This window comes from Dipodomys spectabilis, unplaced genomic scaffold (genome assembly GCF_019054845.1).
Source record: "Dipodomys spectabilis isolate Male_0828 unplaced genomic scaffold, ASM1905484v1 ptg000422l, whole genome shotgun sequence".
Classification (NCBI taxonomy): Eukaryota; Metazoa; Chordata; class Mammalia; order Rodentia; family Heteromyidae; genus Dipodomys; species Dipodomys spectabilis.
In genome coordinates, this window is record NW_024871099.1 from 5346360 (window position 1) to 5363538 (window position 17179).

At 43.5% G+C, this 17179-nt stretch overlaps 1 protein-coding gene across 2 annotated transcripts; it reads left to right on the forward strand.

The window, feature by feature from the left end:
* Positions 1-1708: 1708 nt before the first annotated feature.
* Positions 1709-14883, forward strand: LOC122097485 (zinc finger protein 420-like). Of its 2 annotated transcripts, none has more exons than XM_042668020.1 (5): positions 1709-1870; positions 5142-5214; positions 7359-7485; positions 9051-9146; positions 12797-14883. In XM_042668020.1, exons 2-5 carry the CDS (start codon positions 5206-5208, stop codon positions 14251-14253), a joined length of 1689 nt encoding a protein of 562 aa, XP_042523954.1. In that variant the 5' UTR covers positions 1709-1870; positions 5142-5205; the 3' UTR covers positions 14254-14883. The 2 variants fall into 2 exon arrangements, with proteins under 2 accessions (XP_042523954.1, XP_042523955.1); XM_042668021.1 differs by having other exon boundaries at positions 7359-7467.
* Positions 14884-17179: the final 2296 nt, after the last annotated feature.

The window sequence follows — 17179 nt, forward strand, 5'->3', positions numbered from 1 at the left end:
TCTCGCTCGGGGAGGCTGTCTCACTCGGTCTCTGCTGCTCTGCGTTTTTGTATGTTTTAGGCTGGGCTTCTTCGCTTGTGGCCACGTCTGGTTATTACTATTGGCTTTGCTTCTGGCCGTTTGGTTATCACTGTGGGCTCTGTAGGTTCCTTGGTGTGTCCTTATCTCTATATTCCATAGTTCTAACTCCTAATTTTTAACTCCTTTGTTGTTGTTGTTGTTGCTGTTGGTCATGGGGCTTGAACTCTGGGCCTGGGTGCTGTCCTTGAGCTCTTCAGCTCAAGGCTAGTGCTCCACCATTTGAGCCAAGTGCCACTTCCAGTTTCCTAGTGGTTAATTGGAGATAAGAATCTCATGGACATTCTTACCCAGGCTGGCTTTGAACCATGATCCCATGAGCCACAGGAGCCCAATGGAAACCCAGAATCTTCAATTAAACAGCTTTGAATTAATTCCCCAACTGATGCCAGGTTTAAACTATTTTCAAATTGCTCGATTTCGTCCTGAAAAATCCTCCCATCGATTCATTATCCTTCGCTTGGAGGCTTTACTACTTCCCTAGCTCTCCTCTTTTCTTTCATTGTTTACCCCAGTGTCCTGAATGCTTGTCTTGTCATTTGCCTTTCAGAGGACACGGATGAATTCCTACCCTCAGCTTACCTTTACTTCCCAAAAGGGATTCCTAAGGGAAAATCCTGGTCCCTGAATACTGGAGCGACAAGTGCATACTCTATGACTAATGCATAAACCTGAATGCCATAAACTCGAATGTATGTACAGGATGTGGTGAGAGAAGGGAAGGGAAGACGAATGGACACAGTACCAATTTACCTAATACTAAAGGGGGCACGCTAGACATTTAAGATGTTAGCATACCCTATATGATGAAACAGGCTGTTGCTATCTTGGGGTTAGCTATAAAGGTCGCAGCACCCCAATTTCAAGGGTTCATCCTGTCAAGAACGAGAGAGAAGTCCGGGTGCCGGTGGCTCACGCCTGTCATCCTGGCTACTCGAGAGGTTGAGATCTGAGGATCCTGGTTCAAAGCCATCCAGGCAGGAACGTCTGTGAGACTCTCATCTCCAATAAACCACTGGAAAAACGGAAGTGGCGCTGTGGCTCAAGTGGTAGAGCGTTCGCCTTGAGCTGAAGAGCTGAGGGACAGCGCCCAGGACCAGAGTTCAAACCCCACGACTGACAAGAGAGAGAGAGAGAAAAGAGAGAGAGAGAGATTGCCTTCGGATCCATTACACTGAATCTCCACGCCAGATCATAGGCTTCGGAGCAGAATTCCATAGTTCTTTTCTCAGACCCCTGAAGTCTGGACCATCCTGATTTGCCTCCTCTATGTTCCGAGATTTTAGCACAAAAAAAAATCAGCCTTTGGTCAGCTCCTGCAGCGTTCGCGCATGCGCTCTTGCACACTCCTCCAGGTATTGACAGCCACTCCCGGAAGGCTCTGGGGCTCGGACTGAGGGCGGGGCTTCGCGCCGCCTAGAGCGGGGGGTGGGGGGTGGGGGGGGGGGGAAGAGGGGGAAGGTGGGCGGAGCCTACGCGCCTCCGGGATATTGGAGGTGGGCGTGGTATGACGCTTCCAGACGCAAGCGGGGGCGGGGCCTGCGCGGCCCCCGAGTTGCGGGCGGTGGGCGGGGCCTGCGCGCCTCACGGTTGCTGTGAGAACCGAGGCTGCTGCCTCGGTTTCCCACAAGGACTGAGGCACTGGGTAATCTGCCGGGGACTACACATCCCACCAGCGACGGAGATCACTCCGAACTCTGGCTCCGTTTCCTACCTCTCCTCCCCGGGCATGCCGTGCAGGACTTGGTCCTATGTGAGGAAGAAGGCGGAGCGGCTCGCTGAGAGGCTGCAGGTACGCTTCGCCCCGCGTAGCGGTGAGAGCCGGGCGGCGGGCGGCTCTGGCGGCTGCGAGGAGGGTGACGGTGTCGGTGGGAGACGACGGCGACGGTGAGAGGCCCGGGCCGCGGGAGACAGGACGGGCCGCGACTCTGCGAAGTGGGTGCGGTTGCGGGACTGAACTGGGCGTTGCGGCCCTTAACGGGACGGCGAACTGGGTGCGTTGTCGTGGCTGTGGAGCGAGTGTCCCTGTGACCTAGGTTCCCTGCTGCTTTCTGCGTCCTCCCTTCAGTCATGTATGACTGACCCCCCCCCCCAAAAAAAAACACAAAACAAAACAAAAAAAACCCCAAACCATTCAGGGCTGGCGCTGGTGGCTCACATCTGTAATCCTGGCTACTCTGGAGGCTGTGATCGCGGTTCAAAACCAGCCCAGGCAAGAATGTCTGTGAGGAAATGGAGGGACAAAGGGTGAACAAATGCATAAGTGGTACTCACCCATTATGTTGAAAATGAACTATACAACTTATGGGTGGAGACGGGAGGGAAAAACTGGGAGAGAGCTAGGAAAAGGGTGACACGATCCAAAAAGAAATGTATTCATCACCTGGTTTATATAACTGTAACCCCTCTGTACATCACCTTTATAACAATAAAAGATTCAAAGTCATAAAAAAGAATATCTGGTGCTCTTATCTCCAATTAAGCACCAGAAAGCAGAGGGGAGTCAACCTAGAGTTCAAGTAGTAGAGTGCCACCCTTGAGTGAAAAAAAGCTGAGGGTCGGGGATCAGATGCTGTGTTCAAGACACATACAGTTCAGAGGAGAAATTAGGTGTTGAGGCCTTTCAGCAAGAAGTTACTCTGCTGGCTCAAGTGATATTGCCTGCCTATCAAATGGGTGACCCTAAATTCAATCTCCACCATCCCCTCTCCTCAAAATTATAAAGCAAAATAGGAGTAAGATTAGGAGTATGGAATTCTTACTTGGGAGTCCTTTGGGGTCCCTTTATATGTTTGAGAAATGTAGCATCCCTTAAATTCTGAGCCTAGGGACTGCTATGAACTCTGATACAGATGCCATAGACTATCTTTCCTTTCTCCTTTGGGTGGTACTAGGGCTTTAAACAAAGGATCTTGCACTTGCTAGGAAGGTGATCTATCAATTGAACTACCTACCCCAGCCCAACCCCACCCATATTCTAACTTCATGTATAAGGTCACAGCAGGTGTAACCCTGAAAGATGTAATAATAATTACATGTGGTTACTCTTCTTTCTCCTTAAGGTTTCTTTCCTTCCTTCCTTCCTTCCTTCCTTCCTTCCTTCCTTCTTCCTTCCTTCCTTCCTTCCTTCCTTCCTTCCTTCCTTCCTTCCTTCCTTCCTTCCTTCCTTCCTTCCTTCCTTTCTCCTCCACCTCCTCCTCTGCTGGAGCCTGCTGGCAACGAAAGGGAATCCTGAATTAGGGGGCAAGGATGCGGAAAAATAAAGACATGAGACAAAGGATGGGGTCGGGAGGTCTGTAGCTCAAGACTGCAGCACCGTTTATTTTTAACTTTCCCTAATATATACTATTAGAAGTCAAGAGGTAACATAAGGTTACAATAGTCCAAAAAAACAAGGAAAATTTCAGTAAAAACAGAGTGCAGTAAAAACAAGACAAGGTCAACTGGTAGAAACTAAAACAAACTCTGCAGACATAGCAAAGCAATCCCGGGCACCTGGTGTTTTTTAAGTAAGCCAGTTCCTTGTACGTGCCTTCAAGTGAGCACCGGGGTCAAGATGACCTTTAAACTTTACTGTCGGGGGGCTGGGAAGGTGGCTCAGTGGTAGAGTGCTTACCTTGCATGCATGAGGCCCTGGGTTCGATTCCTCAGCACCACATAAGCAGAAAAAGCTGGAAGTGGTGCTTGGCTCGAGTGGTAGGGTGCTAGCCTTGAGCTGAAGAGCTGAGGGACAGTGCCCAGGCCCAGAATTCAGGCCCCATGACTGGAAAAAAAAAAAACTTTACTGTCGGCTCCCAACACTCCTCTTCCTCCTCCTCCTCCTCCTCTTCCTCTTCCTCCTTCTACATGTTGACTGTGGGGCTTGAACTTAGGGTCTGGGTGCTGTCCCTGAGCCTCTTTGTACTCAAGGCTAGTGTTCTACCACTTTGAGCCACAGCTCCACTTCCGGTTTTTGAGTAGTTAATTGTAGATAAGAGTCTCACAGGGACTCTTCTGCCTGAGCTGGCTTCAAACCATGATCTTCAGATCTCAGTCTCCCGAGTGAGCCACTAGCACCCTTTAGGTTTCTACAGATGAGAAATCAACATGCAAATTATTAGATTGAGACAGTGACTCAAGTGTTCCAGGAGTACTTAAGTCATTGCCCCTGTGTGTGTGTTTATGAGTATATAGGATCATCTTGAAATTGTACAGATAGTTGCAGTTTATAGTTGTAATCTATAGGTGTTAGTGTTTGTTGTTTTGGTCAGTCATAGGGCTTGAACTAAGGGCTTGGGCACTGTCCCTGAGCTCTTTTGCTCAAAGCTAGCCCTCTACCACTTTGAGCCACAGCATCACTTCTGATTTTCTGGTGGTTAATTGGATGAGAGTCTCATGGACTTTCCTGCCCAGGCTGGCTTTGAACTGCCTTAGAGCTCAGCCTCCTGAGTAGTTAGCATTACAGGTGTGAGCCACTAGCTCCAGGCCCTAGCTCAGCTTTTTTACTCAAGGCTGGTGCTCTATCACTTGAGCTATGCCTTTAGTTCAGTATTTATCTGGAGCCTCTCAAACTTTTTGCCCCATCTGAACTACTATCCTTCAGATCTCTGCCTCCCAAGTAGCTTAAATAATAGGACAGACATTTAGCTTAATGAGATAATGACTTTTTAATATTTGGTGTATAGGTTTACATGGAAATAGATTTATCTAGAAACTTCAATCTGCTGAAATTATGTGCAATGGGGATGGAAAATCTTAACAGCAATACTAAGTAACTCTCCTTTTTTTTTTTTTTTTGGTTGTGGGGCTTGGACTCTGGACCTGGGTGCTGTCTTCTTCAGCTCAAGGCTAGCACTCTACTTGAGCCACAGTGCCACTTCTGGATTTCTAGTGGTTTTTGGAGATAAGAGTCTCACAAACTTTCTTGCCCAGGCTGGCTTTGAACTGTGATCCTCAGATCTCAGCCTCCTGAGTGGCTAGGATTACAGGTCTCAGCCACTATTGCCCAGTTACTAAGTAACTTTTAAATTCTGTCCTCTCAGAACACAGCAGAATCCTAGTCTCAAGGTCTTTTCTTCTTCCAGTTCTAGCTCTCTGGATCCATGCTTTTCTGAGAGTGGAACTGTAAAGTCTTGAAGTTTGAAAATCATGGCCTATGTAAGTTGATGTTTCTTTATTGAAATGTATATGTGTGCGCATATATATGTATATTTGTATATATGTGTGTGTGTATATATATATATATATATATATATATATATACATGTGTATATAATATATATATATTAGGTAATGCAAGCATTTTCTTGAAGTTTTCACCAGAGGAAATTTCTCCTCAAAATAACTTGCTTCTAGTTCTCATTCTTTCACTGATGCCAAATGTGATGCCAAATTACCCAGCTTCCTCTACTGTGTGGCTCATTCAGAATTGAACTTTAGCTGTTTTATTTATTACAAACAAGCCATTTGGTTTAGTTCATGTGTAAGGGAACAGACTTACACAGGACATCATACTGGGACTTGGGGATTATTGGTAACCCATATAGAAGCTGCATAACACACTCAGGACAAAGAGTCAATGAGAAATATTAGATGAACACAAAAGAGAGAACTGAAAATGAACTCACATATATGTGTTATAGCTATATAAAAAGCTCATGTAGATACTCTAAGCCACATGGGCTTGTCAAAACAAGGAAAATTGCTCACACCTGTAATCCTGAGGACTGCTGTTCAAAGCAGGAAAGTCTATGAGACTCTTATCTCCAGTTATCCACCAAAAAGCCAGACAGAGTTGTGGCTGTAGAGTGCTAGCCTTGAGCAAAACAAAAAAACTCCCCAGGGACACTCCTGGATTAGCACAACAAAACCAAAACCAAAACGTTGGATTAACTTTTTCTTTTCTTCTTCTTTCTTTTTTTTTTTTTTTTGGTCAGTCGTGGGGCTTGAACTCTGGGTGTGGGTGCTGTTCCTCAGCTCTTCAGCTCAAGGCCAGTACTCTACCACTTGAGCCACAGCACCATTTACTTTTTCTTTTAAAAGCAAAAATTTTGCTGGGTGTGTTGGTGCATGCCTGTAATCCCAACTATTCAAAAGGCAGAGGTAAGAGGATTGTGGTTTGAGACTTTTTGAGCCAAAGGTTAGCTTGAGACCCTACCTAAAAGAATTAAAAACTAAAAAGTAGAGTAGAGTGCTTACTTAGCACTTAGTATCACCACCCCAAAACAATTTATTTGGCAGATATCAGAGATTATACTTGTATTCACTATTTTAATACATAATTAATACATAAACCTTATTTTATCACCAAATGTTTTGCATCTTTAAGAGTGCACCAGGTCTAGGAAGGTGGTTCAGTGGTAGAGTGCTTACCTTGCATGCATGAGGCCCTGGGTTTGATTCCTCAGCACCACATAAGCAGAAAAGCCACACGTGACACTATGTCTCAAGTGGTAGAGCACTAGCCTTGAGCTGAAGAGCTGAGGGAAAGTGCCTAGGCCCAGATTTCACGCCCGACGACCAGCACCCCCCCCCCCCCCAAAATGCACCAGACAGTTTTGTTTATGCTAGAAGTTTGCTTAAAAAAAAAAAACTGTTCGTTCTGCACTTTGCATATTATAAATTTGTATAAATCAGCACCTGGGCTGATTTTATTGCCCTCTTTGTATAATGCAGTCCATTTCTCATCTCTGCAATCTTTCTTTTCTATACTCCTTCCTTCCTTCCTTCCATCCTTCCTTCCTTCCTTCCTTCCTTCCTTCCTTCCTTCCTTCCTTCCTTCCTTCCTTCCTTCCTTCCTTCCTTCCTGTCAGTCCTGGGGCTTGAACTCTGGGCCTGGGCACTGTCCTTGAGCTCAAGGTGAGCGCTCTATCACTTTAGCCACAGCCCCACTTCTGGTTTTCTGGTGATTAATTGGAGATAAGAGTCTCAGTCTTGGGGCTGGGAAGTTGGCTCAGTTGTAGAGTGCTTGCCTCACATGCATGAGGCCCTGGGTTCGATTCCTCAGCACCACATAAGCAGAAACAAGCCAGAAATGGCGCTGTGGCTCAAGTGGTAGAGCGCTAGCCTTGAGCTGAAGAGCTGAGGGACAGTGCCCAGGCCCAGAGTTCAGACCCCACGACTAGACCCAAAAAAAAAAAAAGAGTCTCAATCTTTGCTGCCCAGGCTGACTTTGAACCATGTTCCTCAGATCTCAGCCTCCTGAGTAGGTAGAATTATAGATGTGAGCCACTGGCGCCTGGCTGCAATCTTTAAAGTAATTCCTTTAATTTCTCCAGTGATATATGGGTTTGCCATTTCAGGGACCAGTGACATTCAGGGATATAGCCATAGACTTTTCCCAGCAGGAGTGGGAATGCCTCAACTCTTCCCAGAAGAACTTGTACCAGAATGTGATGATGGAGAACTATGGTAACTTGGTCTCATTGGGTATGTTTTCTGATTCAAATAACGGATAATTTAGATCTTTTCTAGAATTTTTTTTTTTTTTTTGGTCAGTAGTGTGGCTTGAACTCATGTACTGGGCACTGTCCCTGAGCTTTTTTGTTCAAAGCTAGCACTCTACCACTTTGAGCCACAGAACCACTTCCTGTTTTCTGGTGGTTAAGTGGAGATAAGAGTCTCCTGGAAGTTGCGTGCAGGTGGCTCACGCCTATAGTTCTAGCTACTCAGGAGTCTGAGATCTGAGGATCACGGTTCAAAGCCAGCCCAGGCAAAGAAAGTCCTTGAGACTCTTATCTCCAATAAACCATCCAGAAAACCAGAAGTGGTGCTGTGGCTCAAGGGATAGAGTGCTTGACTTGAGCTGAAGAGCTGAGGGACAGTGCCCAGGCCCAAAGTTCAAGCCCTACAACCGACCAAAAAAAAAAAAAAAAGAGTCTCATGGACTTTGCTGCCTAAGCTGGCTTCAAACCATGATCCTCAAATCTCAGCATCCTGAGTAGCTAGGATTACAGGCAAGAGCCACCAGGGCCTGGCTAACAGTTTCTTTTCCTACTCTGATTTTGAAGACAAACTGTGGGAAACTGGTTAATTTTTTTTTTTCTTTTTTCTTTTCCTTCTCAAAAGAAGTGGTTAGGTTACAATGGCAAGTCCATTATAAACGCATTTGTCTTTCCCATCTTTCAATCGTAGTTAAACCTTCTCTAATCTCACTTAGAATTATCTCTGTTCCTTAGCTAGATTAGGGTTCTGGGCATGTACAGTATAAGCATCGTTAAAGGACTTAGGTTGCCTATTTATGCAAGTTTACTATATTATGTTATCTGATCCACTTTCAGGAAGAACAGAGCTGATTGACAGATGATTCTGAGTTGTTCTAATTACTAAACGTACTTCTACAATTTATATAATGGTGGTTTCCCTTAAGATTGAAGTAAATTATTTTGCTTCCTAAGACAAACTTTATATGATTTTAAGGATTCTTTAATTTCCACCAGGCACCAGTGGCTCATGTCTATAATTCTAGCAACTCAGGAGGTTGAGATCTGAGGATCATAGTTAAAAACCATCCTGGGCAGAAAAGTTAATGAGACTCTTTTTTTTTTTTCATTGTTGTTGGTCATAGGGCCTGCACTCTGGGCCTAGGCTCTGTCCCTCAGCTCTTCAGCTCAAGGCTAACACTCTACCACTCTACCACAGTGCCACTTCTGGCTTTTTCTGCTTATGTGGTTCTGAGGAATTGAGCCCAGAGCCTCATGCATGCACTGAGCCAACTTCCCAGCCCAATGAGACTCTTATCTCCACTTAAATACCAAAACGCCACAAGTAGAACTATGGCTCAAGTCATAGAATGTTAGCCTTGAGCAAAGGAAGCTCAGGAACAGTACCCAGGTCCTAAGTTTAGGCTCCAGCACTGGCACAATAATAATAATAATAATAATTCCTTCAATGTTCTCATCTGTTTTTATACATCACTTTTTCTTTTACCATTAATATGAATTTGACTAAGCAAAGCATTTCTACATTTTAATGTGTTCATTTTTTTTTAATAGGACATTCCATTTCTAAGCCAGATATAATTACATTATTGGAACAAGGAAAAGATCCCTGGATGATTGTGAGGGAAGAAACAAGAAAGGGCTTTAGAGGTAAGTAACAGTAAATCAGACTATAGGAAGCCATGTTCAGGCAGAGGCCCAACTGGCCAAAGAAGAGAGACACACACTTAGAATGTTGGTTGGAAATCTCACAGTAAAGAAAAGGCTTGTACCAGGCACTGGTGGCTCACACCTGTAATCCTAGCTGCACAGGAGGCTGACATCTGAAGATTTCGGTTTGAAACCAACCTGGCCAAAACAGTTCCTGTGAAACTCTTATCTCCAATTAACTACTCAAAAACTAGAAGTGGTACTATGTCTACAGCACTAGCTTTGAGCAAAAGAGCTCAGGAACAGTGCCCAGACCTTGAGTTCAAAGTCTCACCACAGGGGATAGAGGGGAAAGGTTTGTGGTCCTGAGAGGAGAGAAATACTCCCCATGAGCTTTACTTTAGTTAGTTACTCAGTTTTTTCAGCTTCATATTCCTATTCCAGTTCAGAAAGGGGCACTGTGCTCTGGATTTTGGACTCAGCTGATGGTATATTATAAGGGCTTAAGTCATTCAAGTATATTAAAAGTAATATGCCAAGAAGAGTGAACAGCTCATATGAAGATCTTGAAGAGGGTGTGAGTATTGTCAGTTTTAGGAGCAGCAAGAATATCACAATTGCCAGGTAATGGAGGCTCATACCTGTAAACCTTGCTACTTAGAAGGTCGAGATCTGACAATCGAGGTTTGAAGACAGCCCAGGCAAGAAAAGTCTATAAGAATCTCCAGCCCGGTGCTGGTGGCTCACGCCCGTAATCCTAGCTACTGAGGAGGCTGAGAGCTGAAGATCATGGTTCAAAGTCAGCCCGGGCAGACCCTGATCTCCAATTAACCACTAGAAAACTGGAAGTGGTACTGTGTCTCAAGTGGTAGAGCACTTGCCTGGAGCTGAAGACTCAGTGATAGTGCCCAAGCCCAGAGTTCAAGCCCCATGACTGACAAAAAAAAAGAATCTCCAATTGGCCACAAAAAGTTGGAAAGTAGAGCTGTGGCTCAAGTTGTAGAGCGCTATCCTTGAGCAATAAAGCTCAGGGACAGTGTTGAGTTCAAACCCTATTACTGGCACCAAAAAAAAAAAAAAAGGATAAACTCAGTATGTCACGAATGATTATGTATTAGTAAGTATTATCATTTATTAAGAAGAACTACAGTTTTGTTTTTTTTATTTTTGTTTTTGTCAGTTGTAGGGCCTAAACTCTGAGCTTGGACACTGTCCCTCAGCTCTTCAGATCAAGGCTAGTGTTTTACCACTTGAGCCACAGCGACACTTCTGGCTTTTTCTGTTTATATGGTGCTGAGGAATTGAACCCAGGGTCTCATGCATTCGAGGCAAGCACTCTACCGCTGAGCTACCTTCCCAGCCCTACAGTTGTTTCTTAAGGTTAATTAGGATCCATGATTTGATTAAATTTTTATATCTTTAATTTTATTATTTTATTTATTTATTTTTGTTGGTTGTGGGGCCTGAACTCTGGGCCTGGGTGCTGTGCCTTAGCTCTTCAGCTCAAGGCTAGAGCTCTACCACTTGAGCCACAGCGCCACTGAGCTTTTTCTGCTTATGTGGTATTGAGGAATCCAACCCAGAGTCTCATGTATGCAAGGTAAGCACTCTACCACTAAGATACCTTCCCAGCCCTATATCTTTAATTTTAAATAAAACTTAATAGAGGCTGGGAAGGTGGCTCAGTGATAGAGTGCTTGCTTAGCATGCATGAAGCCATGGGTTTGGTTCCTCAGTACCACATAAACAGAACTGGAAGTGGAGCTGGAAGAGTGCTAGCCTTGAACAAAAGAAGCTCAGGGATAATGCTTAGGCCCTGAGTTCAAGCCTCAGGACTGGCAAGAAAAAACAGAAAAAAAAAGTTTAAAAGAACTCTACATTAAATCAATATAGATTGGTGAATTATTCGCATTCATGCTTTTCATATATTCACTTAAAGAAAATCTCAATCTTCCCACAGTGCCAGTTCCGGTTTTCTGGTGGTTTATTGCAGATAAGAGTCTCATGGAGAGGCTGGGATGGTGGCTCAGTGGTAGAGCGCTTGCCTTGCATGCATGAGGCCCTGGGTTCGATTCCTCAACACCACATAAGAAAAAAGAAAAAAGCCGGAAGTGGCACTGTGGCTCAAGTGGTAGAGTGCTAGCCTTGAGCTGAAGAGCTGAGGGACAGTGCCCAGGCCCTGAGTTCAGGCCCCACGACTGACCAAAAAAAAAAGAGTCTCATGGACTTTCCTGCCTGGCCTGGCTTTGAACTACAATCCCCAGATCTCAGCTTCCTGAGTAACTAGGATTATAGGTGTGAGTCACTGGTACCCGGCTTTCTTCACTTAACATTCATTAACATTCTAAACTTTCTTTTTCTTTTTTTTTTTGGGTCCGGACGTGGGGCCTGAACTCTGGGCTTGGGTGCTGTCCCTCAGCTCTTCAGCTCAAGGCTAGCGCTCTACCACTTGAGCCACAGGGCCACTTCCGGCTTTTTTCTTTTTGCTTATGTGGTGCTGAGGATTGGAACCCAGGGCCTCAGGCATGCAAGGCAAGCGCTGTACCACGGAGCCACCTTCCCAGCCCTTTATTTTTCTTTTATCCTTATTATATTCCTGGGCTATCTTAATTCTTGATATGTTTGTTTACATTACACATGGTAGCTAATATAGGAAGTCACCCATTTTATCACTGTGGCAAAGTAATAAATGAGAGTTGTGGAGTCATTTTGACAGTAACAAGTATAAACTGTACAGCTGATTTTAGAGTTCTTACAAATGTTCATTTCTAGTTGGCCACATTTAAATTATTAGAAAAGAATCTGTACAATGCAAACATGGGAGTTTTCTGTTTGCTGGTGGTATTTGTTTTTACTTTGTGGTTTTTTTTTTGTTCTTTCTATCTTTTGAGAGGTGGCAAGGAGGAGAGTAGAAATGGAGGGAGAGAGGGTGAAAAATGCAGCCAGAGCATTTAGTATACACTATGTGGAAAATGAATTATGCAACTTGTGGGCAGAAATGGGTGAAGGAAGCCGCCGCCAGTGGCTCACGCCTATAATCCTAGCTACTCAGGAGGCTGAGATTTGAGGATCGCAGTTGAAAGCCAGCCCGGGCAGGAAAAGTCCGTGAGACTCTTATTTCCAATAAACCACAAAACCGGAAGTGGTGCTATGGCTCAAGTGGTAGAGTGCTCGCCTTGAGCTGAAGAGCTGAGGGACAGCACCCAGACCCAGAGTTCAAGCCTCAGGACTGACCAAAAAAAAAAAAAAAGAAAGAAAAGGAATGGGTGAAGGAAGCTCAGAAAGCAAAGGAAGGGGTGACACTGTCCAGAAAGAAATATATTCATTACCTGACTTACGAAATGGTAAGTATAACACCTTAATAATAACAATAAAATTATACACTTAAAAAAATGGTCTAAGCCGGGCACCAGTCGCTCATGCCTGTAAGCAAGCCTGGGTAGAAAATTACCCATAAAACTCTTATCTCCAAGTAACCACTCAAAAAACCAGAAGTGGTGCTGTGTAGAGTGCTAGCCTTGAGATCAAAAAGGCTCAGGGACAATGCCTGTGAGTTAAAGCCCCACAATTAACAAAAAAAAATAAAAAAATCTATAGAGCATTTATTTTTGGCATCCAATAAAACAAAAGGTTTTTATTACTTCTTTTAGAATTCAAGCCTGCGTGTGAAAATATCAACCTTGGAAAAGTTGACATTTATAGAATACATTCCTCTGTCACTCTACAGCAAAGATTTGATAGTAGTGAGAAGTCTTATGAGTGTGACAAATGTGGGAAGTCCTTTACTCGTCCTACAAACCTCATAGTACATCGGAGAATTCATACTGGTGAGAAACCCTATGAATGTAGTCAATGTGGAAAAGCCTTTAATCGTGCGTCCAACCTTCGGCAACATCAAAAAATTCATACTGGTGAAAAGCCCTATAAATGTGAAGAATGTGGGATGACATTCAGTCGCAATATAGACCTTAGAGTTCATCAAAGAATCCATACAGGTGAGAAACCCTATCAGTGTGAAGAATGTGGGAAGGCCTTTAGTCGTGTCTCATACCTGACTCAACATGGAAAAGTTCATAGTGGAGAGAAATCCTATGTATGTCATGAATGTGGGAAGGCCTTTAGTAGAGGTGGAAAACTTAAAATGCATCAGAGAATCCATACTGGGGAGAAACCCTACCAATGTAAGACTTGTGGGAAGGCCTTTAGCCAAGCCTCTCACCTGGTGCAACATGACAGAATTCATACTGGCGAGAAGCCATATGAATGCCACAAATGTGGGATGACCTTTAGTCGTGGTGTAGATCTTACAGTACATCATAGAATTCATACTGGTGAAAAACCCTATAAATGTAAAGAATGTTGGAAGGCCTTTAGTTCTGCCTCAAATCTTGTTCAACATGAGAGAATTCACACCGGCAAGAAGCCCTACGAATGTGATGAATGTGGGATGACCTTCAGTCGTGTCTATCAGCTTATTCCCCATCAGAGAATGCACACTGGTGTCAAACCCTATGAATGTAATGAATGTGGGAAGGCCTTTATTCGTGCCTCAACCCTTATTCAACATGAGAGGATTCATACTGGTGAGAAGCCCTATAAATGTATAGAATGTGGAAAGGCTTATATTCATGGTGGTAGCCTTAGGATGCACCAGAAAATTCATACTGGTGAGAAGCCCTATAAATGTAAAGAATGCGGAAAGGCTTTTGGTTGTACATCAGATCTCCTTAGACATGAGAGGATTCACACTGGTGAGAAACCCTATGAATGTAAGGAATGTTGGAAGGCCTTTAGTCATGTTGAAAGCCTTAGAATGCATCATAAACTTCACACTGGGGAGAAACCCTATGAATGTAAAGAGTGCAGGAAAGCTTTTAAGAGTGGCCACCAGCTGAAAGTACATCAGAGAATTCATACAGGTGAAAAGCCCTATGAATGCAAGGAATGCGGGAAGGCCTTTAGTGTCTATGGACGTCTTACTCGACATCAGACTATTCACAGTAGTGAGAAGCCGTTTGCATGTAATAAATGTGGAAAGTCCTTTAGACATAGTTCAAGTCTTAAAGTACATCTAAGAATTCATGCTAGAGAAAAACATGATGAATGAAAGCATTGTGAGAAGAGGCATTAGATAATGTGTGGATCATCAGCATATTTATATGCTGAGAAACAATTTGAACATAAAGAATATGGAAAAATTTTTAAATATGATTCATTTCTCATAAGGCTTTTGTACATATGAAAACCCCTCAGAATATATTTTTTCAGTTCAAATATTCATGTTCAGAGAATTTCTAATGTATTTTATTGTAACATAGAATATTTATGTTTATTTATAGGAATGTAAAAACGTTTTATGTTTTACAAAAAAGCCTTCCAGCACTATCAGTTATTTTTAAACTTATACCACAGAAAACCACTTGATCTAATAAATGTAGGAAAATTATTTTGATTGCCATTCTATTCCACTCCCTGTATATTGGAAAAGATATTTATCCTTCTGAGAGCCTTCCAAAATTGATGAGAATTGTACCTATAGTACAGGAACTCAGTTGCAAGAAACAGAGAAGCCACGTTTTGAGAAGTCATCCAATTAGGAGTCTTTATTGGAGAGCTGGTGGCTGCAGGTGGACTGTTGTCACAAAGACCTGTAGTCCCTTGAATACACTTAATACTGTCAAAAAACTGAGCCATGTGAGTAGGAGAGGAAAGAAAGAGCAGAAAAACAATACCAACAAACTAGATCAACCCCAATGGAGAGCTGAAGTGGATGCCATGATGACTGAGGCGAGCCAGGAGACAGGTGATACGGGAACACAAGGCATGGCATATGGCACCTGAGCTGGTCTGGACCTAAATACCATGTCAGGGGGCAGGGTTACAGGACACTCAAGAGTGATCTCCAGTTCAAGGCACAAGACTGACAGATTCAGTAACCTATCGTCCAAGTCCCTGCTCCAGTCTCTAGGAATTCAGGCATGCCCATTACCTGGAGGTAGAACTTCCTGCCTCTTCTATGAAGACAAGATGGTACTAGTTAAACCCAATACCCTATCATCCACCACATGGCCCAGAAGACACTGATTAGATCCAGTATCCTTATTTCATTATAGTGCTATTATCATAATATATACTTGGAAAGTTTTCATGACCATTGTCCTATATGTGGCCTGTCATAGACCAAAACATCCTTATATGTCACATAACTGTTGTGACAAAGTATCTTCAGGCTGTTTAGACTTGGCTACCATCCCCAAGTCTCTCTCTCTCTCTCTCTTTTTCTCTCTCTCTCTCTCCATATATATGCAAATATATATATGCAAATACTCCAAAACTTTAAAAAAAAATCAATAAAGCAGAAAGGGTTAGAAGAGTGGATCAAGTGGTAGTATACCTGCCTAGCAAGTGCAAGGCTCTGAGTTCAACTCCAGTACTGACACCTGAAGGAAAAAAAAGCAGTAAGGACCAGAAAGCATTGGACTAACATATCCAAGGTGCTATAAAACCTCCCCCAAATCACCAAGAATTGCTTATCCAGAGCAGGACATTGTGGTTCACATCCAGCTGCTTGAGAGATGATCAGGAGGATGAAGTATTTCACAGGAATTTGATCCCAAGGTTCAGAGAAGGCACATTTTGAGAGGTCAAATCGTGAGTCTTTATTAGAAAGCCAGCAACTTCAAGTGGATACATGTCCCCGAAACATTTGCAGCCTTGGTTATACCTAATTCTGTTAGGAAACGGAGCTATGAGGGTAGTAGAGAGCAGAAAAACAGTCTCAACAAACAAGATCAATTCCAATGGAGAGCTAAAGAGGGATGGCATGATGACCAAAGAAGCATCAGAAGACATGAAGCATGGTGCAAAATGGTGGTTGAGCTGGTTGGGCTCTAAATATGGTCATGGTCAGAGGGCAGAGTCGCAGGGAGCTGTGACTCTCACCTTCATCCACCAAGAAGCCAAGATGGCACCAGTTACACCCAGTATCCCTATTTCAGAAGGTTCAAGGCTAAAAAGCTTGGGGAAAAGAAATTAGCAAGACCCTCCAACCCTCATCCATCAACAAACAAGCTAGATATGGTGGCACATATCTGTAATCCCAGCTATATGGGAGATACGATTTGATATTTATTTTCTCTTAATTAATTTAAAAGACAATTTGTTTTTTAAAGTGTTATAATGTTTTGAACATGCAATATATATACATACACACTTAATCAGAAAGTGATCATATACTGGCCTCTTTCCTCCAAAGGATTTGTTCCATTAGAAAAGAAAAACAAAACATTGTTCTTCTTGGAACAAAGGGTACCTCTTACCTCTGGGCAAATTTATAGGGAATTCACAGCTTAGGAAAGAAAAGAAACCAGACTATTTGTTATAAATGAGAAAATGCCATTTTATTTAGTACAGTGATTTAGGGAGTTGAATAAACATGGAGCCTTGTTTAGACTCATCTTTCAGTGGGGAACAAGTAAGGAGTCTTATGATCTTTGGCTTAGGACCATTTTCCAGCAGGATCTTAAAAGTCTTACTATTAGGCCAAATCAGAGAATTGGAGGCATGATGGTGCTGCAGTCAGGACTGACTTGTGGTAGGCGTTTCCAGGCAAGTTCTAGGAATCCATACTGGGCAATACCTATGGGTTCAAAAGTTTTCACCATGTTTTTCCCAGAGAGTGGTATCACATAGTGGAACCTAAGGGAACCTGAGGGGGAATGAGAACCACCACAAATCAGGCAGTAGAACAACCGCTCCCCAGGTACTCCCTCCACAGCCTTCAGGGTCTCTTCGCTGATGACTTCTTGGGATTGAGTTTTCTCTCTCAGTAGCAATTCCTGTAGCAGCCTCTGGATTCCTGGGGACTTAAACTGATACATGTCCATGACATGGTAGAACCTTTCCATCCACACAGCTGTGTCTTTGCCATAACGCTGCTGCAGCATCCGCAAAACATAGTACAGTGCCATGAATGTCTCCCACAGAGGTACCTCTTCTTTTTTTCTTGAGATGGGCTGTTTCTTCTTCACCAA